Source organism: Natator depressus, chromosome 11 (genome assembly GCF_965152275.1).
Source record: "Natator depressus isolate rNatDep1 chromosome 11, rNatDep2.hap1, whole genome shotgun sequence".
Lineage (NCBI taxonomy): Eukaryota > Metazoa > Chordata > Testudines > Cheloniidae > Natator > Natator depressus.
The window spans coordinates 55,483,680-55,510,162 of record NC_134244.1 but is presented as its reverse complement, the minus strand read 5'-3'; the positions used below and the strand labels follow the sequence as shown (position 1 = coordinate 55,510,162).

Sequence of the window (26,483 nt, the reverse complement as noted above, 5' to 3'; positions counted from 1 at the left end):
CCTCCCTGATCATTCAGTTATTATCCACACCAAGCATCCATCCACATACATCCTCTATCTCTATTTTAATCACAATTGTTAATACAACAAAAGGGCGAGGAGTCTCTGGGTGCTGTTTCTGTCGTTAGAGTATTGCTTTGAGTCTCTGTGAATTGCTTTGAGAACAGACTCTGTCTTAGAATGTACTAACACAATTAGCAGCTTGCAAGTTTCACACATAGAGGGAGAGAAACAGTACCAAAACCCAAGAGACCTCTTAATTAGTAATACCCTGGAATTTAAACTATGGGGAATCAAACTCATTTGTGATTTTAATACAGAACTTCTTTAATATGATCCAACATAATGAATGACTTATATAATCTAAACCATATTTCACAGTTTGGGTCCAATCCTGTAAGCCTTCTTTGTACAGAACCTCCATAGATGTTGATGAGAGTTATATGCATGAAACTTTTAAAGCCCTAATCCTGAAAATACTTGTGCATCTGCTTAATTTAAAGCATGTGAGTAGCCCCACTGACGTCAACAGAAATATGCCAGTTGTAATAAAAAGCTAATGTAGTTCTGTCAAGAAAGTTATCTACATTCAATAACAAAAGTGAATATTGCTTCTAGGATCATTTTAAAATAATTCAATTTTGTAACTGTAGATTTACTGTGGACCACATTTATTTTATTTGTACTTTTAAAAAATCAGTTATTTTACATATAGTATTTTATCTCTCGAATATTTTTCTTTATACTATTGACAAGGTTTTATAGGGTGTCACTGATTTTTGTAGTGCATAAATGCAGGTTAGAAATGGAAAACCTTTTCACATAAAAGTAAACAGTGAATGTTTTATTTATCAATATTTAAAGTAAGTATGATTATTTTAATTTATGTCAGTTGTATTATTGCTTCAGTGGGTGCATTATTTGTATGTTCACAAAGACTGCAAAACATTACTCATTGCAGTAGTCCAGTTGACTTCAGTGTCTGGTAAACCAATGTGTGGACCACAAACTGACTTCAGTGGGAGTACTTGAAGAATTTGCATGACGTGATGCAAACTCTTAGGTTTGGTGACCACTGGTTGGAATCTGGATGTAATTGGAAAGGGGCATTATGGGCACAAGACTTGATTCCAAAACTGAAAATCAGATCTTAGTATCATACTTTCCACATATATGTTTGGTGTTTTTCAAAAATTAAGAAAATGGTAATTAGTCAGAAGGTGGCATAGAATTTACTACACTGGATCAAGTAAATGGTCCATATAGTTTTATATTCTGTCACAGGCATTGACCTGTACTGATACTTTAACATAACATACACCAAGGCTCAGATTTTTAATGGTATTTAGGTGTTCTCCACTCAGCACATAAGGCCTAAGTGACTTAGACAGCTAAGTCCCACTTTCAAAAGTGACCGAGACACTTAGGATCTAAGTGCTATTGACTTTCCATTGATTTTCAGTGGGACTTAGGAGTGGGGGGAGGGAGGCGAAATACCTCTTGAACCCAAGTATCTAACATTATATGTCACTTTATTAGATACGTTGTGAACGATTTGTTGAGGAATTGGAGAGTTACTCTAAGCAAGTTGAAGAATTTTACACATTTGGAGACGTTCAGGAAGTCAACAGATATCTAAAAAAAGCTCAGGCATTGAATACAAAGTTGGATGTGGCTGCTGATAAGGTATAGATTTAAAATTTGTCCTAAATGTAAATGGATGAATTTGTATAAAATTAAAAGCTTTGACGGTGAAACAGTTATTGACAAGTAGTAAAAATTATTGGCAATTCAACTGCTGCTTCATTCTGTAAGATATTTACCAATTTTCCCTGATCTTGGATACTGAAGGGTCTGAACAAGTCTCTAGGGCCCATTATTATAGCATCATGGCTATTCTAATTTGTGCTGGCAAATGTGGTAATTGTTAGGGAATGATCAGCTGTTACCTTAATAGTAATAACACCTATCTCGGTGGAGGCAATGGAGAGGGGGCTGGACAGGGATTCAGGTTCCATTTCTGGCTCAGTCACCCATTGGGTGACTTTGGGCAAGTCACTTCTCTTCTCTGTGCCTCTGTCTGGCCGATGGGGCCTGTCAGTATAATCTAGAGCATCTTAAAGTTGATCTTTAAAAGCTCTTTAAAGTTGCTCATATTAAACTGTCTCCTAGGGACTGCTGTGCCAGCTAAGGATCAGATGGAGTGCTGTGTGCTCTAGTCTTGCCTTTCCCTGCCTCTTCCTGTTCTCTGACATATCCTCTATAGATATTGCTAGTTTTATGTTATCCGAGTATTTCCCAGCACTGGAGAAATACAAAGCTGGAGCTGACAGTCTCATTTTAAAAGAGAGGAGGCTGGTGGTAGAGTGTTTTCTATGAAAGATACTTGACTCTGGAACTTGCTCACTCTTTAGTCTTGCATCCGAGTGTGAATTTGTTGACCTTAAGAGCATGCTTCAATGCTCATCTATTTTTGTGAATCACTGATGGTGATGGGTTGAGAGAGGTGATTAAGGGTGGTTGTTTGTTAATTTATACTGTGATTTTATTTATATAGATAGGCATGTCCTTGTATTTTAGATTTTTTAAAAATCTTTGCTTCTTTATCATCTTTAAATCTTTGTAATATACAGTTAGATGTTTTCTATTAATATATATGTATAAATATTAATGTATAAATGGTTTGTGGGTGTGGACAAATTGTTCTATATTTCATACCTCACTTTTGCCTCTACAGATTGATCAGTTTAATGCAGAAGAAGAGGCCTTTGGATGGATAGCTTCTCAGTACCCTCAGCGTAAGAAAATCCAAGACACTCTTAACCCATATCTTCGTCTCTATGATATGACTGTGGAGTTCACTACCAAACACAGAAACTGGATGGAAGGATTATTCACAAAGGTGAATCCAGACCAAGTAGAGATAGATGTAGGAAACTATTGGCGTGGACTATATAAACTAGAAAAAACTTTCCATGATTCCCCAAATGCATTATCAGTGACAACAAAGATTAAAGCAAAAGTGGAAGAATTCAAAGAACATCTTCCTCTAATCCAGGTGATTTGTAACCCTGGTTTGCAAGAACGACACTGGGAGGCCATGTCAGAAATTGTTGGGTTTTCACTGAATCCTTCAGAAGACTCAACTGTCTCTTCATATATTGATATGCAACTTGATCCATACTTGGATAAATTTGAGGCTATCAGTGAAGCAGCCAGCAAAGAACATTCACTTGAGAAGGCCATGATGAAAATGATATCTGAATGGGATACAATGGAATTTATCCTCCTTTCTTATAGAGAAACAGGAACCTATATTTTGTCATCAGTGGATGATATTCAGATGTTATTGGATGACCACATTGTCAAAACACAAACCATGAGAGGATCTCCATTCATTAAGCCTTATGAAAAAAAAATAAGGTAAAATGTTTTTACTAATAGAAAGCACCAGTGACTTTAACAAGTCAAAATGAGTTATTCTCATTAACCTAAAGATATGATTGGAATAGTATGTTTGTGTGTTTTGGTAATCCACCCTAATAAGGGTGGTAATCTCATTTTAAAAGGGCTAAAACCATTTACTGGTACCAGTATTTAATTCCACATAGCTGGTTTTTACTTTTAATTAAAAGTGAGGGAACTGCTTAACCACTTGATAGCTGGTGGATGCTTTTAATATGTTCATTTAGGATGCACATGCTGTGCTGCCAAATGTACAAGATGCAGCCTAGCATTCCATTTATTTCAACAGGCTTGTCTACACTTACCGGGGGATCGACGCACGGCGATTGATGCATTGGTGGTCAATTTAGCGGGTCTAGTAAAGACCTGCTAAATTGACTGCAGATCACTCTCCTGTCAACTCCTGTACTCCACCTGAATGAGAAGCGCAAGGGGAGTTGACAGGAGATGCTCTCCTGTCGACATAGCATAGTGTGGACCCTGCGGTAAATAGATCTAAGTACACTGACTTCAGCTACGTTATTCACGTAGCTGAAGTTGCATAACTTAGATCGATCTCCCTCCGCAGTGTAGACAAGGCCTAATAATAAATAATGGCTGCATAATTGGGAAAGTAGTGGGCCAATGGGAAAAGTGTTATCTTTACCTAAATTGTAATGTTTCTGAATATTAAATAAATTGGAGTCAGTAAACTCTACGTAAAGGGAATGAAGAAAATGAAAAACCAAAACAAGTACAAAATTATTTACACTCTCGCCTTGTTTTTTTCCCTAATTCCTACCCAGTTTCCTCAGTAAATAATTTGCTCTGTTCTTAAAGCCAGCAGGCTTAGACACATTGGAAAAAACATGAAAATCTTACATTTACAATGATATATGTAAATAAAATATTTAAACTTAAATTGAATCTTCTAATCTTTGAGCATCCTTACTTGATATTAAATTGAAAAATATTGTTTGAGTTGACCCATTCAACAAATATATATAATGTCAAATATTCATCATGGAATTCCTGATTTATTGTAGTATAATGGTGGTTCTCTCTTAATGTCAAAAAAAATGAAAATTTCCACTGAAATATATTAAACAATAATTATTTATAATTACATATATCATAAAGTACATATAGTATTGGTCCTAAGAATTACCCAGAATGCTGCAGCTGTGTTGGAGATTGGGGTAGGGCAAGACAAACAGTGGCTCATGCAATTTGCGACTGGAAATTACATAGTATTAATGAATACCTTGTTCAAGCACAAACTGTGAAGGCAAAGGACTTTTATATTGCTGGTTTTGCAGACTTGGAACCAGATCAAATTCATCATGGTCTTGAAGAGATGGTGTTCTGGTGTGATGGGGATTCAGTCCTTCAAGAAGGCTGACCTATTTAATCATAACCTAGTTATAGCCAACATGAAGATCAAACTGTGAAGCAAGAAATAACTAGCAAGTACCCTCAGAGTCTGCTATAATGTCGACAAACAGAAAATCTGTGAAACACAAATGGAATTTAGGAAGATGCTTGCAGCTTTTGTTCAAACTGCTGACCTCTGCATAGGTAGTGTAGATCAGACAGAGCACAACATCTTCTGCATTATAGACTGTGAATAAACTCCTGGGGAAACAGATCCTACAAAGAACCCTTGGATCACGGAGATAGTTATTGAGTTGTGTGGTCAATGAAGGAAGCTAAGAGCACAAAAGAAGATGGATGAAACTGCAAGAGAGCAATATTCCAGTACAATGCAAGAGGTTGATGCACTGATTAAAGTGGCAAAAGAAGAGTGACTTGAACGACAGTGCATAGATATACAGAACTCTTTTGTGGCAAATGCCAGTAGGAAGGCCTACCAACCTTCAAGACTCTTTTAAAAGGTTTATAATGTTTCACCCAGCACTTGTGGCAGGTATTGCTGAGAACTATACAAAGCAACAAATGAATTCTAAGCTGAAAGTTTAAGAGGCAAAGGAAATCTACTGGAGAAGTTGACTTATCCCTATTGAAGAAGTTGAGGATGTGGTGCGAACACTGAAACACTGCAAACACTGAGAAACAATAAAGTCACTGGAGTGGATAACATAGCGGAATTAATTAAGAGAGGCACTCATCTGGGTGTATCATAAGCTTGCCAATGTGATTTCAGCATCTGGAAGATGGTCCAAGACTTGGACACAGTCACTGATGGTTTTTATTGCTAAAAAGGGGGTCCCAGCTGTTTGTGGAAATTGCTGCACAATCTCATTATTGACACACCTAGAAAATACTTCTGCGCATCATCCTGTAGAGAATTGCATCCAAGGTAGAGAACTTTCTGGCTGAAGAACAAGCCAGGTTTAGACCAAAAGAGATACAGTGGAGCAAATATTCAATCTTCATGTGCTATCTGAGAAAGTGCTGGAGAATGATGGGAAGGTGGTCCATGTCTTTGTGGATTTAGTTAAAGCATTTGACAGCATATGGCACAAATCTCTTTGAGCAATCCTGTGGCTGGTGGGACTTGGTGAAAATGTACGAAGTCTGATACAAAAATCTCTATGGAAGCGTGATGGCTTTGTTTTTTGTGGGGCATGTGCAAAGTAATTGGTTTGCCTTGAGGATAGTTGATAGCCAGAGCTGCTTTGTTATCACCAACCCTCTTCAGTTGTCATCTTGAAGAAATCTTAAGAAGAGCCACTGATGAAAACCTTCAGAACGGTGTCCCAATCCATGGACAAAAAATTAGTCATTTTTATTTCACTGATGATAGTGACCAGATTGGCTCGTTGCAAGAAGAGGTGCAAAAACTGCTAGAAAGAGTAGTGGGGGGAGTAGACAAATTAAGTCTAAAGGTATCACGCAAAAAGACGCAGACAGTGGTGATATCTCTTTTGAAGAGGTGAAGATATTCCTCCCCAAATCTTGAGGAGGCATTGGAGTGTGTTGAGCACTTCAAATACCTGGGTAGTATGATTACAAGGGACATAAAACATCACTTAGAGATCTGACATAGAATTAGACTCACAGCTGCTGGTCTGGAGACACTCAGACATTTGGAGAAGCAAAGGTGTTACCACAAAGTGTAAAATGAAATTGCCGAAGTTTCTTGTCTTCAGCATCTTGCTATATGCAGATGAGACATAGACGTGAAGGAAACAGGAAGTTAAGAAACTTTCTGCCTTCAAATTGAAATGCTACAAGTGATTGCTGCACATTAGGTATATTTCACACTTGACTAATGAGGAGGCAATCATTTAAATTTACAGCATAACCAGAATGATATCTGGTATCATCAAGACAATCAGATGAAGATAACTTGAGTTTGTGGGACATATGGGTTGGATGAGTGGAGGAAGATTGCCAAAGCAAACTTTTATGGTTTCAGATGTAGGGAATGCCGGCAACAAGTATTTTGATGATGTGGCTGACTGGATGGCATGTACAGAAAGGTGCGCTTCTCAAGGCTCTGAAGACCGTGAACTGTGTAGAAAGACCAATGACGTGTGCTGGCCAATGACGCATGTGTGTTGTGTTTACTATTTATTGTGATGTGTTTCTGTGGTGCTTTCAACGGTGAAAGAAATGTCCATGCATACAGTATAACATTGTAATTCCATCTCATGGTGTTGATGACATTGACAAGGTTTATAATAGTGTAGTGTAGGCTTTAAGGTCTGTGAGACCTGTGTAACCCCACATAAAGCCCCCTTTTCCAAGAATACAGGAAAACATTTATAACTCTGGCTCACTTGTCAGAGTACAATCCCAGATTCCTTCCTGCAGTTCTGTCCGATGTTGGTGGCAGAAAACTGTGATAGATTGAATTCTTTAACTGCTCTCCCTGATTCCTTACTTGCAAAATTGCATTTTTGTCTCCACCTTCTGGATGGAGAAGTTACTGGAGTAGGTGAAATAGGAGGTTGTCACAGCCTTTGGAGGGTGGAGAGGTCAGATGCAGGCAGAAAGCTGCCAGTGGTATAGGATGAATTAAGAAACTAGATGTGGTCCACTTTTATGTCATTTCACATAGGGTCCCACAAAATATAGGGCAGGGTATTAATACCATTTGTGTAATTAGAGTTGGTTGGAAATTTTTTGTCAAAACAGTTTGCCATCGCAAAATGCAGTTGTGAGAAAAAGGATTTTTGTGTATGAAATTATACTGATTTGGATGAAAGTTCCCATGAAAACAAATATTTTATAAACAGATTTGTGGTTGAAAATTTAGTTTGGGGGAAAAATTCAAATTTTATTTTGAAACATTTTTTTCCAGTTTTTTTAATTTGTTTTTATTTATATTTATGTTTGCATTATTTCATGACATGTCAGTAGTAGTAGTGTGTAATCTGACATGTTATGTCAAGTCATCATATGATATGAAATTGTCAACATATTTTACTCTTACATTTTATTTTTTTTAAAACATCAAGGACCACTGCTATTTAGTACAGACTGACATCTTTTGTGTTAGTGGCAAACTGTTTAATTACAACACAACCAGGAGACATTTTGATCTAGAAAATAAGGCAAGATATTTCAATCTGTACTAAGTAACAGCTGCTCTTAATGTATTTTTAAAAACTAAACTAAAATAATATTTTGGCTGTTATATCAATATGACATGATATGAACTGTCATATTATACACTACTACTACAGGCATCATGAAATAATGTAAATATAATAACAAAATAAATTTAAAAACCATTTCATTTAAGAACAAAATATCAAATTTTGTCTACAATAAAATTTTGGAAACACATTTTTTAAATTTCCATTTTGTGGAAAATTTTGATACTATTTTGCTTTTGTTTTGATTTGGAATGAAAACAAAGTTTGAATAGTCAGAATTTCCCACAAAATGGAAATTTTGAGTTTTGACCAGCCCTAATAGTAATATTACCTCCTATGGCATTGGTGAGACGAGTACTGAAATTTTGGACCCAATTTTGGTTTCAGCACTTTAAGAAGAATGTTGAAAAATTGGGAAGAGTTCAGAGAAGAGCTAAAAGAATGACCTGTGGTCTGGAAAACGTGCTATATAATGAGAGACTAAAAGAGCTCAAATCCTTTTAGTTTATCAGAGAGAAAATTTACAAAGAATTTAACTGCGGTCAATATGTGTACAAAGGGAGAAGATATCCAATATTAGAGGTCTCATTAGCAGACAAAGGCATGCAACATTCAGTGACTGAAAATTTAAGTCAACAAAGTTCAAATTAGAAATAAAATACAAATTTTTAACAGTGAGGATAATTAACTATTGGAAGAGATTACCAAAGGATGTAGTAAATTCTCCAACACTTGAAGTCTTTTAATGAAGACTTTTAATGTCTTTCTAAAAGAAACTATCTAGTTCAACCACAAGTTGCAGGGTTAGATGCAGAAATCATTATTTGAAATTTTGTGGCCTATGTAATGAAAACTAGGTGAACAGAATGTTCCTATGTAACCTCTTAAAATCTATGAGATCTATGAATTCCCATAGCTTTGCTATGTGTGTGGTTCCAATGAAGTCAAAAGAGCAGAGGCTCCAGATCATGCCCAAAATATTCTGTACATAGGTTAAGGCTGTTTTTCCATAATAGGGTTTCAGTGACATTACCAGAATTTGAGTTCTCATTCTCTAATGATTTATGATATTAACAGAAAAACCACTTTTGGTGGACTTGCAGACTATGTACAGTTGTGTGTGTGTTGTGGGGTACATTATTCCTTAATTTTTCCTTATTGTAAATGTAATAGCACATACTGAAACTGTGAGTTCTGTTCACGGTAACATTCCTGAAAGTACATAGATCCTCATTCAGGGTCTGATCCAAAACTCACTCAGATCAATGGAAATATTCCAATGGATTTCAATGGCTTTGGATCAAGTCCTTATTTAGAAGCCAAACTACACCAGTTGAGTTATTTCTGTTTCATCAGTTTTTGGGCCTTGTTTAGGACCCATGTCACAAATAATTAATTGTTGGAAACTGTAGTTCAATATTTATATACCCATTTTGACCAAAGATGGCATCCTTCATTTAAGAGTTGCATATATTTCTTGCTTATAAGAGCATACTCCCCAGTCTGCCTGCAAAGGCATTGTATGGGAAGTGAGGAATAAGGATCTGTGTTAAAAAAAAGCTATTGTACTTTTGGAGAACAGTCACCATAATTTATCCTTAATATGAAGAAAAACTTATAATGTTGGCAAGTACTTTATAAATTGAAGTTATTATTTATGTTATCCAGTTTTGGTCCTCAGTGATTGTAATTTGTATGTGTCTTGTAAAAAAGTCTTACAACTTAACATTCTAAGTAAAAAGATTTAATGTTAGTATTAATACAATCGATGAACCAATGCTTTTTGTTTATAGGGAATGGGAAGGAAAGCTGTTGTTGGTACAGGAAATCCTGGATGAATGGCTGAAGGTTCAAGCTACTTGGCTGTATTTGGAGCCAATTTTCAGCTCTCCTGATATTATGGCTCAGATGCCCGAGGAAAGTAGGCGATTCACCGCTGTGGATAAAACCTGGAAAGATCTAATGAAATCTGCCTTGCAGGTAATGACAACTCTCTTAAGAAAAAGTGGGTATGTTTGTAGTATGTATCAGAAAATTGCTTCTGGCGAGATAAAAATGTGTTCTGTATATTTCATACTAACTCTTTTCCTGATTCTTTATTTTTTTTTGTTAATGTTGGTTGTCAAACCTGTTTCAGCTATCTAGAAGGACAGTATATCGACAAGTAAAATTAAACAATTTAAACACTATGTAAAGCAAAATAATATAAAAACAATTCACTTCTTTCAGCACTAAAGACTGACTGCTATAACATTCCTAAGTGTATACTGAAACTGTGCATTTTAAACTGTGCATTGCTCATTTTAAAGGGTTTTATCTAATCACATAATGAACAGGAGCAATATCTCTATCTCTAAAACCCCAGATGATAAACCTGCATCAAATATTCTATCTTAGCCCCCCTGTAGCTCAAGAAGGAAATACATGCTTTACGAACTTGGTACATCAGGGAAATAACCGGTTAACTATCAGGAAATAAATAATAAATTAAAAGAGAAATCTATATTCAGCCTTAATGATTTCCGTGGTATGGGGACATTGCCAATGCTTGTTTTCCACCTGACTTTGTAACAAATTCGTTGTATTGTCAAATCTTTTAAAGATATATGAATATCCATTTCTTTCCATTAAAATTGTGCTGACTGTGAAATTACTGCTTGGAGGTGAAAGTGTGAAGTTCCATTTTTACATGGTCAAAACCTTTGTGTATCTTCTTGAGACCCACTGTATAATCAGGATAAATGTTAACATATATGTATCATAGTCTAAAAAGTATTTTGATTTGGGCTTTTTTCAGGATATATATCCTGAAAAAAGCCCAAATATATATAACATGTAGGGATACACAAACTCCAATGATTGTTTTCTGAGCAACAGGTTGGGAGGAGCATTTGCAGTATAATGTACAAAATGAGGCATTTTCTGAGTTTCCTAGCAATTCTATTTGGGATATATTTCTCTTTTCTGAATTGGCAGTCATGCAGCTTCTGAAGTTATTCCCAATATGAACAGTGTTCAGAATATTAGCACCCTTACACATTTTCATCAGGATCTCACATGCTGCCATCTTTTAATTAAATTTAACGTGTGTTATATTGATAAGGTATACAATGATAACAAAGTAAAAAAATAGAGTATCTAGAGAGATGGGGGGGGGGGTTTGAGGTAATATCTTTTATTGGACCAACTTCTATTGGTAAGCTTTTAAGCTTACCCAAAGCTCTTCTTCAGGTCTTGGAAATATAAGATGGACCAGATTGTTTCGCATAAGAAGTTAACGCATTTCAAGGGACCATTCAAAGTGAAGTGATGGGTTAACACCCCTCATTTCACCCCCATGACTGAAGTGATGGGACAAACTGGACAAATGGTCTAAAGTAAATAGGATGAAATTCAATAAGGACGAACTCAAAGTTCTCCACTTAGGAAGGAACAATCAGTTGCACACATACAAAATGGGAAATGACTGCCTAGGAAGGAGTACTGCGGATCATAGTGGATCACAAGCTAAATATGAGTCAACAGTGTAACACTCTTGCAAAAAAAGAAAATATCATTCTAAGATGTAATAGCAGGAGTGTTGTTAACAAGACATGAGAAGTAATCCTTCCGCTCTACTCCACACTGATTAGGCCTCAACTGGAGTATTGTGTCCAGTTCTGGGAGCCACATTTCAGGAAAGATGTGGACAAATTGGAGAGAGTCCAGAGGAGAGCACCAAAAATGATTAAAGGTCTAGAAAACATGACTTATGAGTGATTGAAAAAATTGGGTTTGTTTACTCTGGAGATGAGAAGACTGAGAGGGGACATGAAAACAGTTTTCAAATACATAAAAGGTTGTTACAAGAATGAGGGAGGTAAATTGTTCTTCTTAACCTCTGAGGATAGGACAAGAAGCAATGGGTTTAAATGGTAGCAAGTGTGGTTTAGGTTGGACATTAGGAAAAACTTTCTTAACTGCCAGGGTGGTTAAGCACTAGAATAAATTGCCTAGGGAGGTTGTGGAATCATAGAATTATAGAGCTAGAAGGGACCTCATGAGGTCATCTAGTCCAGTCCCCTGCACTCGTGGCAGGACTAATTATTATCTAGACCATCCCTGACAGGTGTTTGTCTAACCTGCTTTTAAAAATCCAATCTTAAAAGTCCCTTGCAGTCCTATAATTCTATTAGACAAACGCCTGTCAGGGATGGTCTAGATAATACTTAGTCCTGCCTTGAGTGCAGAGGACTGGACTAGATGACCTTTTGAGGTTCCTTCCAGTCCTGTAATTCTATGGGAAATTACTATTTTGATGATATATGGAATTTCTGGTTCTAAGGTGGGAACCAAATATAAATAACTATTGGAATGCAATATATTTTGCAATGACAAAAATCAGACTCATCCATTTATATTTAGTATATTTTTCAGAGCATTGTGATAACCCATTGTACCACGTAATATTCAAATCTTTCTGAAGTTTCATAATCATTAAACAGAAAGGAATCTTTTCCCAGAAGATGGCACTCTGTATCCAGAAATATAGTGTCGTGATTTTATGGTTTAGAAGAAGGCACTTCCACGATGAATATGAATGTTTCTTCTTAAATCACAATACTAAACTTGACTCTGCTCCTTGCCTTTTTGCCTTTAGATGCCATTGTGTTATACAATTGATGTGAGAGGTAATACAACTGTTTTTTTTATTTGCCTCACTTTTCATCACAAATTTGAATAATCATAGATTAGGCATCTTTAACATATCTTTTTTAAAGCAAGACATATGAGAATGAAAGTACTTTGTGATTTAATTTCTACTTTTCATAAATTAAATAACTAGAAAAGAGGAGTGTTAAATTTTTGTGGGGAAGAAATTCAAGATTGTGCTAAAACATCTGAGACAAAAGTCTATGGTAGATTAAAAGTAAGGCTCTGTTTGTCATGGAGGTCACAGAAGTCACAGATTCTGTGACTTTCCGTGACTTCTGCGGCAGCACCGTGCGGCTGGCCTAGGAGCCGCCTGAGCAGCTCGGGCAGCCCCCAGGTCAGTCGCACTGACTGCTGCTGGGGCAGTCTCGGGACATCCTGCCCCCCAGCAGCAGGAGTTTGTGTGGGGGGGGCTCAGGATTTGGGGTTGGGGCCGCTGTTTACCTGCAGTGGGGGACTCCTCTCTCCTAGCTCCTCATGCTGCCTCTGCTGGCAGCCAGGCACTGCCCCCATAGCTCCCATTGACCATGGTTCCCAGCCAATGGGAGCTGCAGAACCGGGGCTTGGGGCGGAGCAGAGGCAGCATGTGGAGCTAGGGAGTTGGGGTCGCCACTTCCCAGGAGCTGGGTAGGGGACTTGCCCCAGCCCCACCAACCCCCCCACACTCGTGTGCCCCATGGGCTGTGACTCCTCCCAGCACCTGTGCCCCCCTCCCCAGCACCTGTGGTGCTTTCTCAGGCCGTGCCTCCCTCCCCAGCACCTGCGGCGCCCCCCTGGGGCCGTGACTCTCCCCCAATCACCCGCGCCCCCCTCCCCAGAACCCACAGTGCCCCCCCCAGCCACACCCCCTCCCCTGCACTGTGGTGTCCCCCCGGCCCGTGACTCTCCCCCCAAGCACCTACACCCCTCTCTCCAGCACCAGTGGTGCTTCCCTAGGGCTGTGCCCAGCTCCCCAGCATCTGCAGCGCCCCCCTCCCCAGTTTTAGTCAGGGGTATTTTTAGTAAACGTCATGGACAGGTCATAGGCCTGTGAATTTTTGTTTACGTGACCTGTCCATGACATTTACTAAAAATACCCATGACTAAAACGTAGTCTTAATTAAAAGTAATTTATAGGAACTACAGTTGTTGGCATATGATTATTGTAACAGGTCTCTTTATGTACACTTAGTTTAGCTGAACCACTATGTTTGTAATACAGTTTCTTTTCCTGCAAATGATCAAACAAGTGACACTGATGTTTTGAATGTGTAAGAACAATGGCATTCTCATTTATTCTTGATGATTCCCCGGAACTGTAGATAGGAAACCCATGTTGAAAGTTGAAATGTTTATTTTTGTCTTACCTCTTTTTCACATATGAAAAGAATCTAAACATAACCAGGGAAGATCTCCCTTCTCACATTTGGCAACATTCAGTTTTGAATTGCAAGATCAATTGTACTCAGAAAAATTGCTGATGATTACATACTAAGAAAGGAAACCAAAGACTTTATTCTTTGACAGTTTTATAGAGTGTACTTAAATATGCACTTTTAAATGCTGTCTTATAAAACCAATTATTAGCTGTGTCTGAATTTTGACAGCTCAGTTTATCTTTATAGGGTTGAAAAGCATGAATAGTTATTTAATTCAGATTGTGTTCTGGTTTGATATAATTAAAGGTGCAAATAACAGAATGCCAAGTAATTTCAGGTATTTTTTGTTTTTGTTTTTTTGCTCATGTAAAGTATACTTCATTTACAGGGGAACATTATAATCAGGTATTATGCATATGTGCTTTCTAACAAAATCAACTACATAACCAACTAAAAAAAGGAGGACTTGTGGCACCTTAGAGATCGTTTCTAAGGTGCCACAAGTCCTCCTTTTCTTTTTGCGGATACAGACTAACACGGCTGCTACTCTGAAACCTATAACCAACTAATTTGGTGTTTCATAGGTAGGTAGACTGCAAGTACTCAAATGTCTGGTCAAAATAATTGCTAACTGGAATGGGATAATTTTAATGCTTTTTATTTAGATTTTTAATTTGCTTTTAAAGACTGGTATTTGGTGAGTATTATTTTGGCTTATACATTGACCATAAGACCTATTAAAAGATAGATCTTGATGCACAAGCAACTTCACATTCTTTGCAATTAGTATAACATTCATTAGAACTAACAAGTCTGCAAAACCTCTCATTTTCTTTCATTTATGGTAAATTAGATAACTCAGATAATTACAGTAGCTCTACTAAGCATTTGAATTAATTTTGTTTGCTGAAATTCTGGATTAATTTAGAAAGGGCTCGATAAAATGCCTGACATGAATTATTTTATCTTCTATACAGAACAAAAATATAATAAGAAATTCAGTTCATGTTCAGCAGTGGCTCTTGCTACACATTACAGAATGTGAAAAAACCCTATAATATTTCTCTATGTTTTATATTTTAAAAAGCAACAGCACCCTTTAATATTTAGTAATGGGTGATCAAGTCTGGTATTCTAACTCTGACATTTAACCATATTGACCCTTCATAGGTAGGAAAACACCTGCCACCCACAACTTCCCCATCTCAGTATTTCTGACAGAGTGTACGTAATGTTTTACGCAAGGGATAAAAGGAATTCTGATCTATGCAGAAATCTATTGGTGCTGTAAACCACGAGATTTGATTACCCTCTTAGAAAGGGTGTGATGGGATCCCCAGGGTGCAACCTGGACTGTGGGACCGCTGAATCCTCTGTCCCACCAGCCTGGGATATCCCTCTCACACTGTGATGCTGTTGTCAAGCTATGATAGGCACTGCACTTACACAGACATCCACAGGCAGGGACACACCCAACTGTGTTACCTGAATGCTCTCCGAGCCACTCATGAACCAACAATAGAGGCTCCAGCCAATTCTTTCCAGCTCCCTAGCCTTGCAACCCAGAATTTTACTGTCTTGCACTGGCCAGAAGGCTGGCCAGTATAAGTTCAGTATCCAGTTCACCATTTACTCAATATGGAATGGACACACACTAGCCTTTGTAAACTTGAGCTGAGATTTCCCAAGCACTTCAGCCAAAACGCACTGTTTTAGGTAAAATATAAAACAGATTTATTAACTATAGAAAGATGGATTATAAGTAGCAAGCATAGGGATCAAAGTTGGTTGCTTAAAAAATAAAAATAAATTCGTTCTACAAACTAAATAAGATTTGAATCAAGCAGTGTCTTACCCTGACAGATGGTACAAGCAGGTTACAGATCCTCAATACATAGGCTGGGACTCTTTTCCAGCATGGGACCACCCTTCTCCAGTTTGAAGTCTTTGTCCTCCGGACATTCTTCCAGGTGTTGCGTTGAAGGTGGAGAAAGGCCAGGTGATGATGTCATTTCCCCTCTTTTATATTCTCTTCCAGCTTGCTGGACAGATCTTTGCTGGGATGTGGGGATCAGGCAGTCCTCATTGGTCAAACAGTCTCTCTTGCATACTTGCTCTCTTTGAGAAGTCTCTGGGATGGGAGCGTGGATTCCCTTTAATGGTCCATCAGCACATCTGGCTGGTACTTTGTTGCAAGTTTGGCTGTGAGCATCTCTCAACCTCACAACATATTTCATTAACACACATAGCAATGCTTCATAACTTCACAAACAATGATAGTACATACAATCCAATAGGACAGTGTTTCCCAAACTTGGGATGCCGCTTGTTCAGGGAAAGCCCCTGCCAGGCCGGGCCGGTTTGTTTACCTGCCGCGTCCGCAGGTTCGGCCAATTGCAGCTCCCACTGGCCGCAGTTCGCCACCGCAGGCCAATGGGGGTTCGCCACCGCAGGCCGAGGGATGTACCAGCCGCCACTTCCCTCAGCCCCCATTGGCCGGGCACAGCAATAAGATATTAATATTCAACAGATCAAGACTTTTAAAATGATACCTCACAAGATATACTTTGTACAAAACATATAATCATATCACCAGGGTGAATATGGGGGTTCCAGGATGTGACTTTGTCTTACAGAGTGTCACAAAGTGTAATGATCTACGTTGTAGTTGATCATAAAATTATCCAGAGGCTTTTCTTAAAAAATCTATCTAACGGCATCTGTTTGATTTTCTATGTTAGTGAATTATATAGGCTGACTACAGATTATGGGCCAGATCCCCAGCTGGTGTGAATATATGTAGCTGCATTGAAGTCAATGAAACTATGGAGCTGTAGATCAGTTTAGAATTGGATCCTATGTTTTGGATTGTATTTTCATATAGTAATTGTGGATGATTGAAAAATTCACTTTAATACCTTCTATTAACCCACCCGCTTCAAAAAATCAGATATTAAAGAAGATTAACATAAAACATTTAGAATAAAATATGCACTAGATAATGCTATGGGTTAAAGCAAAATTTCAAACAAAATAGAGAGTACTTCAAAGGTAACTTTGTTCCAGATTTTTCTTTCCATGTCAGAGTGGCAAACTACTCAGTATGATATCAACCTTTTTTGAGTGGAATAATTTCATTTTGTTTTTCAGGACAGACATGTTCTGACAGTGGTGATGATAGACAAGATGTTGGAAAAGCTGAAAAAGTGCAATGAATTGCTGGAACTAATTCTTAAGGGACTTAATGAATACTTAGAAAAGAAGCGCCTTTTCTTCCCCAGATTTTTTTTCTTATCTAACGATGAACTCCTTGAGATTCTTTCAGAGACCAAAGATCCTACACGGTACAGTAATATTTGATATATGTGTGAGGCTCCTAATACATGCATCTTAAGGGTATGATCCTGTAGCTGCTCCATTCATAGAGCTCTCATTTTATTCACTGAGACTTATGCATCTCAAGTAACTACAAGTTACTTGAGTTATCAAGGAAGAATCCAAACCAAAAGTGGTTACTTTTAAAATATGTATTAATTAAATTCAGTATGTTTTGCCAAACTTGTCATCCTGGTTGCACACTAGAGCAATTCAGTAAAGTGAGAGTGAAGGTAGAGACTGAAAGCTAAGTTAGAAAAAGAGCATAGAATTCCTGCTGTTACCTATGGAGGACTGAGCTTGATGTAGGGACTGGGAAACCTGTGATGATACTAAGCATTGGTGTTTTGGGAACAGTTCACCCCAATGCAAAGGTTTGTAAGTGCCCTCTGAACAGCTTAAACTGTATATTCATAATGGATTTCATACTTTGTAGGTCTGCTGCCTCATTCATGGCTAGATTGTGAAATTCTCATTTATACTAAATAGTATCTTACCCCACAAGTAGTTCCACTGAAGTCAGTGAAAATACTTGTTAGGTAAGGTGATACTCAGTTGTGGGTGAGAGCATTGGAGTTTGGCACTCAGTGTGCAGTGAGTGCACCAGAAGACTGTTCACTTAACAGTGAGGATAAAAATGAATGTTGAACAACTGACTTACTCACTCAGAAGTGTACATACTATGCAGTGAATGAGACAGGGGACTTTGTGGGACCAAAAAAAAAAAGGAAAGAAATATCCTATCATATAATGAAAGACTTTATTGTAATTTATATGCACAAGGAGCAGAATTAAGGTTGCATTTAATCACTTCACTTGCAACTTGTTTGATTGCTTCACTTGCAGTGTTGTTTTAATGTATCTATTTGTATGGAATGTATAACTAAGTGAAAAAGGATTTTAGATCATATAGGAAGATTACCACTTACACCAGTTGTGCCTGAGCCTTAACAATGTTTGAATTGCTGAGGACCTGAACAATGTTTAATTTTTTTAAATTGCTCTTTAAAAACATTGTGTGTGTGTGTATGTAAATCTTTAAATGTACGTGTGTTTGTGTGTGTGTGTGTGTGTGTGTGTAACTCTTTGAACATTAGCAGGTTAAACATGTTTTTCTAAAGTAAATTCCTCAAAAATACCTTTAAGAAGTACATCCCTTTTTTCTTTTATAGTATTGGTGAAAAATAGTTTGGCTGAGCTTTAAAGTAAAGTTTGGTTATTTATGTAGTCTTAAATTCTGTATGTTTTGTTTTGTTTTCTGCAGGGTCAACCCTCACTTGAAAAAGTGTTTTGAAGGAATTGCAAGTGTAGAGTTTACTGAAGTTTTAGACATTACACATATAAAGAGTAGTGAAGGAGAGGTTGTGGAACTCATAGACACAATCTCAACGTCTAAAGCTAGAGGTCAAGTTGAAAAGTGGCTCGTTGAATTGGAGACAGCTATGTTAAATTCTATCCACAAGGTAATAAAATATATTCTGTTTTATTCTGTGTACAATAAAACATGACAAAGCAGCCTGTACCATTACCGATACATTCCTGGTGGAACAATCAAGCAAGGTAATCCAGTGTAGAAATGGCATTGTGTGTTACATGTAGTACAAAATTACTATATTCACTTGGCCCCGATTCATGAAAGCACTTAAGAGTGTGCTTTGAAGTCAGTGGGACTTAACCATATTCTTACAGTTAAACATGTACTTAATTATGTTCTTAAACATGTACTTTGCTGAAATATGGCATTTAAGCACAACATAGTGGCAATTTTGTTTTGACCTGGACTGGTGGTTCTACTGGGAGTGCTCTGAAATACTGGTATGACATTTCCTGTCTCTAATTCCCAGACCTATAGATGCTAAGGGTATGTCTACATTGCAGTTAGACACCCGGGCCTGGCCCATGCCAGCTGAGGCAGGTTTGCAACGGCTTGGTCTCAGGCGTGTTTAATTGCGGTGTACACATTTGGGGTTGGGCTCCCAGAGCCTGGGCTCCAGCCCGAGCCCAACATCTATATTGCAATTAAACAGCCCTGTGAGTCTGAGTCAGCTGACTCAGGCCAGCCATGGGTGTTTAATTGCAGTGTAGACACACCCTAAGTGTCTGGTGCTGGGCGATGCCGAACATGCTCAAATTCTTCAATCACCATGTTGCAGGACAGGGCCTTATTTGGAAAAGAATCTTAATAAAAGTATATGGTGAAGCCTTAAACAAGAATCTCTTCAATTCTGAAAGATTTTATAGTCTTAATTTTTCTTCTATTCATATTATGACTCTCTAAATATTGTAGGATAATACTGAGACTAGACAGGGTGATTAGTAAGCTACTTAGGATAGCTTGTACAACTTGTATTGGATAAAGATATTGTAAGTTATTAGCAGATTTTTTGAGCCTTAATTGTACGTATTGCTCTTTCTTTCATCCATACTTAATACTTCAGTGTCTGAATCTAGTTATTATGAAAAGAGTCTTTCCAACAGTTAAAAATGAAGAGTAAAATGCTTTTTGATTCATTCAGAGACATCCAAAGTCTTAAAATAATGCAAACCCTGCTCAGATTTTGAATGAACAATTAATTTCCATTCTGTTGTTTTGCTTTTTCACATAAGAGGTGGAGAGGAAAGTGTCTTGGTTAAGACACTAGACTGGAAATCAGGAGATTCAGGTTCAATTAATTTCCTGTGTGACTTTGGTCATACGAGTCTTTCTGCATCTCAGTTTCGTCTGTAAAATGGTGATGATACATGATGGGATGTTCTGAAGGATTTATCATATTTAGATCAAATCATTGGTCCTTTTGGTCTGGTATTATAAGAACATAAGAATGGACATAATGGGTCCAAATAGCCCATTATCCTATCTTCCAACAAGAAAAGGAGTACTTGTGGCACCTTAGAGACTAACCAATTTATTTGAGTATAAGCTTTCGTGAGCTACAGCTCACTTCATCGGATGCATACTGTGGAAAGTGTAGAAGATTTTTTTATACACACAAAGCATGAAAAAATACCTCCTCCCACCCCACTCTCCTGCTGGTAATAGCTTATCTAAAGTGATCACTCTCCTTACAATGTGTATGATAATCAAGTTGGGCCATTTCCAGCACAAATCCAGGTTTTCTCACCCCCCTCAAAGCAGGGAGCAGGGGTCAGGGGCTGAGGCCGGTGCCCAAGCTGGGGCTGGGGCTGGATCAGAGCTGGGGGCAAAGCGGGGTGGATGGTACTCCCCTCCCTGTGCCCTGTGGGGGCTGGCCTGGGCCCCGCCACATCCCCTCGAATGTTCCTAAGGGGGTGCACCCCACAGTTTGGGGACCACTGTATTAAATGGAGAGACTGACAAGTTTTCATTAGGGTCTTGTTAATTAGGAATACCTCAGTAAAGACCCATTTTACTCTTCTTTTTTCCAGGCTAGATAATCCTGGTCTTTGCTATCTCTCATCATATGCAAATCCTGTCACACCTCCAACCGTCTTTGTTGCCTTTCTCTGGATCTTATCAATTTTTGCTATATCTTTCTTAATGTGAGGTTTAAAATTGCACATTGTATTCCCAGGTGCGGTCTTACTGGTTGCTACAGAGTAGTTTCACTTTATTATGGTGCTCTGAAACAGATATAATTAAAAATAGTTTTAATGTATTTTAATATAGAGAATGTATTACTCTAAATGAAAAATGCTAGCCGTATTCTGTTGCAGATGAAAAAAACTATATATGTGTATGAATGCAATACATTCATTTTTTATGGAGAGAGATTCCTCCTCAGAGGGTCATAAGTTTATCTGCTGTTTTTAGTGCTAAATGATACATTTGGATCTCAGGATTGGGTAACAGAAGCTTGACGATTCCGTATTAATTCTTGCCAGATTCTTCCCCAAAACTGAGCAGCACTGATAGGGAAGCAGACTTTCAGCCCTGATCTCTCCATCCCAATAGAGCAGGGGAAATCGCTCACCTCTGTGGCACCATCCTGACCTATGGAGAGCTCTCAGCTGGGTCAGGAATCTGTTGTGGAAAGAATGGGGCTGGAAGTGTGGACATAGTCTGTAACTCTGAGGCCCCTCGAGAATCTAGTGTAAAGTCAAGGCAGCTGGTTCTATTAACTTTTCACTACTCTCCCTCTGGCCTAGGAATTTTCCTTTGAAGGGGGTTCCAGAGGCAACGCAAGCTAAGGATTCCTTGGCAGCACAACTCTAATGGATCCCTGCAGTATGAGCACCATAGAGAGGGTAGGGAAGGTTATAGAGTCAGCACAAAAGCCCAGAGGATAAGTGTGGATGAACCTAGCCACCTGTGGATTCCTGAGATTCACAGGATTTGGCTGCAAAACTTCTTCCAAATCTGCAAGATTGCACCTTCACCTAAAATGGAACACTTAAAGAAAAATTCCACAAGTAGGAACCTTGCAAAGTTTTCTTCTTCTAGATCCCTATCTTATGGATATGCAGAAGGTGTCAATTACTTCAGTGTATTTGTGGAAGTTTGTATACATTGTTTTTTGTGATTTTGTTATTGACTTCTCCATTTCTGTAGATGATATACAAGTAACTATTGTATAAGATGAAAACCTGTTTTGAATGGCTGCACCCCACTTGGGGGATCTTGGAAGATAGATAATGTAGATCAGAATATCTTAACAAACCTCATCATTTTCTCGGTGGAAGAACACTGAGTGTGCTGTCTCCTCAAATATATAGATTGTTCTACTTTTTGATTATGTGCAAGTGTACACCTGGGCACAGAATCAATTCTTAATACGGGATCTTATTATTGGTTTTTAAACAATTCTGTTATTCACTTCTAATTCACAAAGATTTCAGTTTTGGGTGCAGTATATGCTTAGTATGATGGACACATCTGTGTTCCCAACTTTTGTTTGTTACAGTCAGCATTCACATGAGAGAGAAAGAACTGCAGAAAATTTAGGATAAAATTAGTAATTCTCACACTGACTTTTCATTGTATAATTTAATATAGTCATCTCAGAATCCCATCTAGCCACTCTTTTGCTTTATATTATTTTGAAATTCTCTTTGGTATCAACACATGATTTTTTTAAGGAAACTTAAAACTGAAAGTTTTACGTCAGTTTTTCACTTAGATTTAAATCTGTTAGTGGCTTGTTGGGGTTCTTTGAATGTCGAGCTTGGTTTTTACATTGACTTGAGTTCATATATTTTATTTAGATGAGCTAAATGTTAAGCTTGTCAAATCTATGGGCCAAATTCCGCCATTGGTTATGTGTTTAGTTTCTATTGATGTCACTGGGACTTTTACAACTACAAAACTAATAACAGACTTTAGCTCAAATGCTTCATCATTTATCATTGCATTTGCTCTAGATCACTTGCAGAATGCTAAAAAATGTAAAGATTTAATCAGTAAAGGGCCTCAGCTTTGCTTGTAAGTTTTGTTGGTGGGGGGAAAAGCTATTGGCCTTGACTGTGATCTCCAGTGCAGCTATGTTGATTTCAGTTGGATTACCCTTGTGTAAATTAGAGGAGGATCAGGACCATTATTCCATTATTAGAAAAGAAACTGACAGAGATAAGTCCAAATGAACCTCAACTTTGAACCTCTTCATTTTTTAGAATCGGGTTTGGGACTAAAATGTCCAGGCACAAATACCCCTTCAATTTTAGTTCTGTGTTGGATCTAAAATTGAAGGGGGAGGGGGCTTTTTTCCAGTTTTAGTTTGCAGTAAGAGCTGTTTTTGCGAGATGTTTGGTTCCTGATGGCAAAATCCAATGAGACTATCTAATGAAATTCCCACTATTAGGATCTTGGAAATTTTGTTGGATCAGTTGATTGGTTTCTTGAGGTTTCCACCATCATGGGCTGAAATTTTTAGAGACTTCTTGTGAGATTAATGTTATGGAACTGACTTGGACCTGAATCTTAGCTCTGATTTGGCTCTGACTCTCAACACTGAAGCCTATCCTAAACTAATTCAAGATCTGAATGCTGTCTGTGTGTCTCAACTCTACACTATGTTTCTCCCCCTCTCCCCCATGACTAGGTGATTGCAGAAGCAATTGAAGCCTATCCAAGAACTCTGCGTATTAACTGGGTGAGGGACTGGCCTGGACAGACAGTTCTTTGTGTATCCCAGATTTTCTGGACTTCGGAGGTACAAAAATCTATTAGAAATGGCCAACAGGTAAACATTTGTTCAAGCTTATAACAACAATTTAAGTTACTCTCACATAAAACTAGAGTAATACAGTGGTGAATTGGGTCCATGTTGAGTTGAGAAATATTTGGATAGATATCCATTTGGGGAGTAATTATTATGTTTTGGAATATCCACTTGAAAGGTGTACCTGAATTTTTACGCTGGGAGAATATGAAGGAAATATTTCTTCTCTACTATATGTAAAGATGCTTCAGAATTCAATCTATAGTGGAATGGAGATTCTTCAACAACTGAACATATATCTCAGTGACATGTATGTGCCGGATATGTGCCATCAATAGCTATTAGCCAAGATGATCAGGGATGCAATCCCATGCTCAGGGTGACCCTAAATCTCTGACTGCCAAAAGCTGGGAGTGGAAGACAGGAGTGGATCACTCCAAATTTGCGTGGTACTGTACATTCACCCCAAAGCTCTGGTTTAGGCCACTGTCAGTGACAGGATACTAGGCAAGTTGGACTATGGTCTAACCAAGTACGGCAGCTCTCATGTTCTTTATGTTCTAGATTCTCAGGTGGTGTAAATTGGCATAGTTTTATGATCTGGCATTACTTGTCTCTAATTTAAAGTGTTTAGTACTTGTTCAAGCTACGACGTGGGACCAGCAAAGTGGATCTGAACTACCCTCAACTTTGGGAAAGTTTGGATCAGAACTTGTGACCTGGGTCCATCAATGGGGGGAAGGTTGCTTAAGGCATTGAACTAGGATTCAGTATATGTAATTTTGTTGACCAGCTTCTCTCCTCATACATCACTAATGGGTTAAAGACTCCCAACTGTGGAGTTCAGAGGTGGTCTAATGTTTGTGTAGGCTCCAGAACAAAATCCCAACCTTCAGCTCAGGTCACCAGATTTTCTGACTCCAATGATGGAACAAGGTGGTGGCTCAATTTCTCCCAACCATTTTGATTTATAACTTTAATTTGTATTGATTTTTGTGCAATAACAACTTATTATCTTTCTTTCTTTTGCTTCCCTCCTGAATTGGGTATTTGACAGGATGGTGGTTTCAACCACCTGGGTCCACCACTGTAGTGTCTTGTCTCCAGAATCCCTTGCTCCACTCAGTCATGGCAGACCACCCTGGCTTAACCAGGAGATCTTCAATGATCTAATACAAATAAAAAAGAGTGGAAAAGTGGAAAGTAAGCCAAATTACAAAGGATGAATATAAACAAATAACACAAGTATGTAGAGACAAAATTAGAAAGGCCAAGGCACAAAATGAGATCAAACTAGCTAGAGACATAAAGGCTAACAAGAAAACATTCTACAAATACATTAGAAGGAAGAGGAAGACCAAGGACAGGTAGGCAATTACTCAATGAGGGTGGAAAAATAACAACAGAAAATGTGGAAATGGCAGAGGTGCTTAATGACTTCTTTGTTTCGGTTTTCACCAAGAAGGGTGGTGGAGATTGGACGTCGAACATAGTGAATGCCAATGAAAATGAGGTAGGATCAGAGACTAAAATAGGGAAAGAACAAGTTAAAAATTACTTAGGCAAGTTACATGTCTTCAAGTCACCAGGGTCTGATGAAATGCATCCTAGAATACTCAAGGAGCTGACTGAGGAGATATTGGAGCCATTAGTGATTATTTCTGAAAAGTCGTGGAAGACGTGAGAGATTCCAGAAACCTGGAAGAGGGCAAATATAGTGCCAATCTATAAAAAGGGAAATAAGGACAATCCGGGAAATAAGGACAATTACAGACCAGTCAGCTTAACTTCTGTACCTGGAAAGATAATGGAGCAAATAATTAAGCAATCAATTTGCAAATATCTAGACGATAATAAGGTGATAAGTAACAGTCAGCATGGATTTATCAAGAACAAATCATGTCAAACGAACCTGATAGCTTTCTTTGACAGGGTAAGAAGCCTTGTGGATGGCAGGGAAGCAGTAGACGTGGTGTATCCTAACTTTAGTAAAGCTTTTGATACTGTCTCGCATGACCTTCTCATAAACAAACTAGGAAAATGCACCTAAATGGAGCTACTATAAGATGGGTGCATAATTGGTTGGAAAACTGTTCCCAGAGAGTAGTTATCAGTGGTTCACAGTCATGCTGGAAGGGCATAATGAATGGGATCCCGCAGGGATCAGTTCTGGGTCCAGTTCTGTTCAATATCTTCATCAATGATTAGGTAATGGCATAGAGAATACACTTTTAAAGTTTGCAGGTGATACTAAGCTAGGAGGGGCTGCAAGAGCTTTGGAGGATAGGATTAAAATTCAAAATGACTGGACAAACTGGAGAAATGATCTGAGGTAAATAGGATGAAATTCAATAAGGACAAACTCAAAGTACTTCTCTTAGGAAGGAACAATCAGTTGCACACATAAAAATGGGAAATGACTGCCTAGGAGGGAGTACTGCGGAAAGGGATCTGGGGGTCATAGTGGACCACAAGGTAGATATGAGTCAACAGTATAACACTGTTGCAAAAAAAGTGAACATCATTCTGGGATGTATTAGCAGGAGTGTTGTAAGCAAGACATGAGAAGTAATTCTTCTGCTCTACTCCATGCTGATTAGGTCTTAACTAGAGAATTGTGTTCAGTTCTGGGTGACGCATTTCAGGAAAAATGTGGACAAATAGGAAAAAATCCAGAGAAGAGCAACAAAAATGATTAAAGGTCTAGAAAACATGACCTATGAGGGAAGATTGAAAAAATTGGGTTTGTTCAGTCTGGAAAAGAGAAGACTGAGAGGGGACATGATAACAGTTTTCAAATACATAAAAGGTTGTTACAAGGAGGAGGGAGAAAATTGTTCTTCTTAACCTCTGAGGATAGGACAAGAAGCAAGGGGCTTAAATTTCAGCAAGGGAGGCTTAGGTTGGACATT

General features: G+C 38.2%; 1 protein-coding gene across 1 annotated transcript in view; it reads left to right on the top strand.

Annotated features, from left to right (window-relative positions):
- DNAH7 (dynein axonemal heavy chain 7) overlaps nucleotides 1-26,483 on the top strand; it is a 312,828-nt gene that overhangs the window by 73,423 nt on the left and 212,922 nt on the right. Inside the window, exons 16-21 of the mRNA XM_074967796.1 lie at nucleotides 1,540-1,686; nucleotides 2,738-3,423; nucleotides 9,806-9,992; nucleotides 17,213-17,406; nucleotides 18,702-18,900; nucleotides 23,452-23,592. Coding sequence (XP_074823897.1) covers nucleotides 1,540-1,686; nucleotides 2,738-3,423; nucleotides 9,806-9,992; nucleotides 17,213-17,406; nucleotides 18,702-18,900; nucleotides 23,452-23,592 — 1,554 coding nt within the window. The remainder of the gene's footprint in view (nucleotides 1-1,539; nucleotides 1,687-2,737; nucleotides 3,424-9,805; nucleotides 9,993-17,212; nucleotides 17,407-18,701; nucleotides 18,901-23,451; nucleotides 23,593-26,483) is intronic.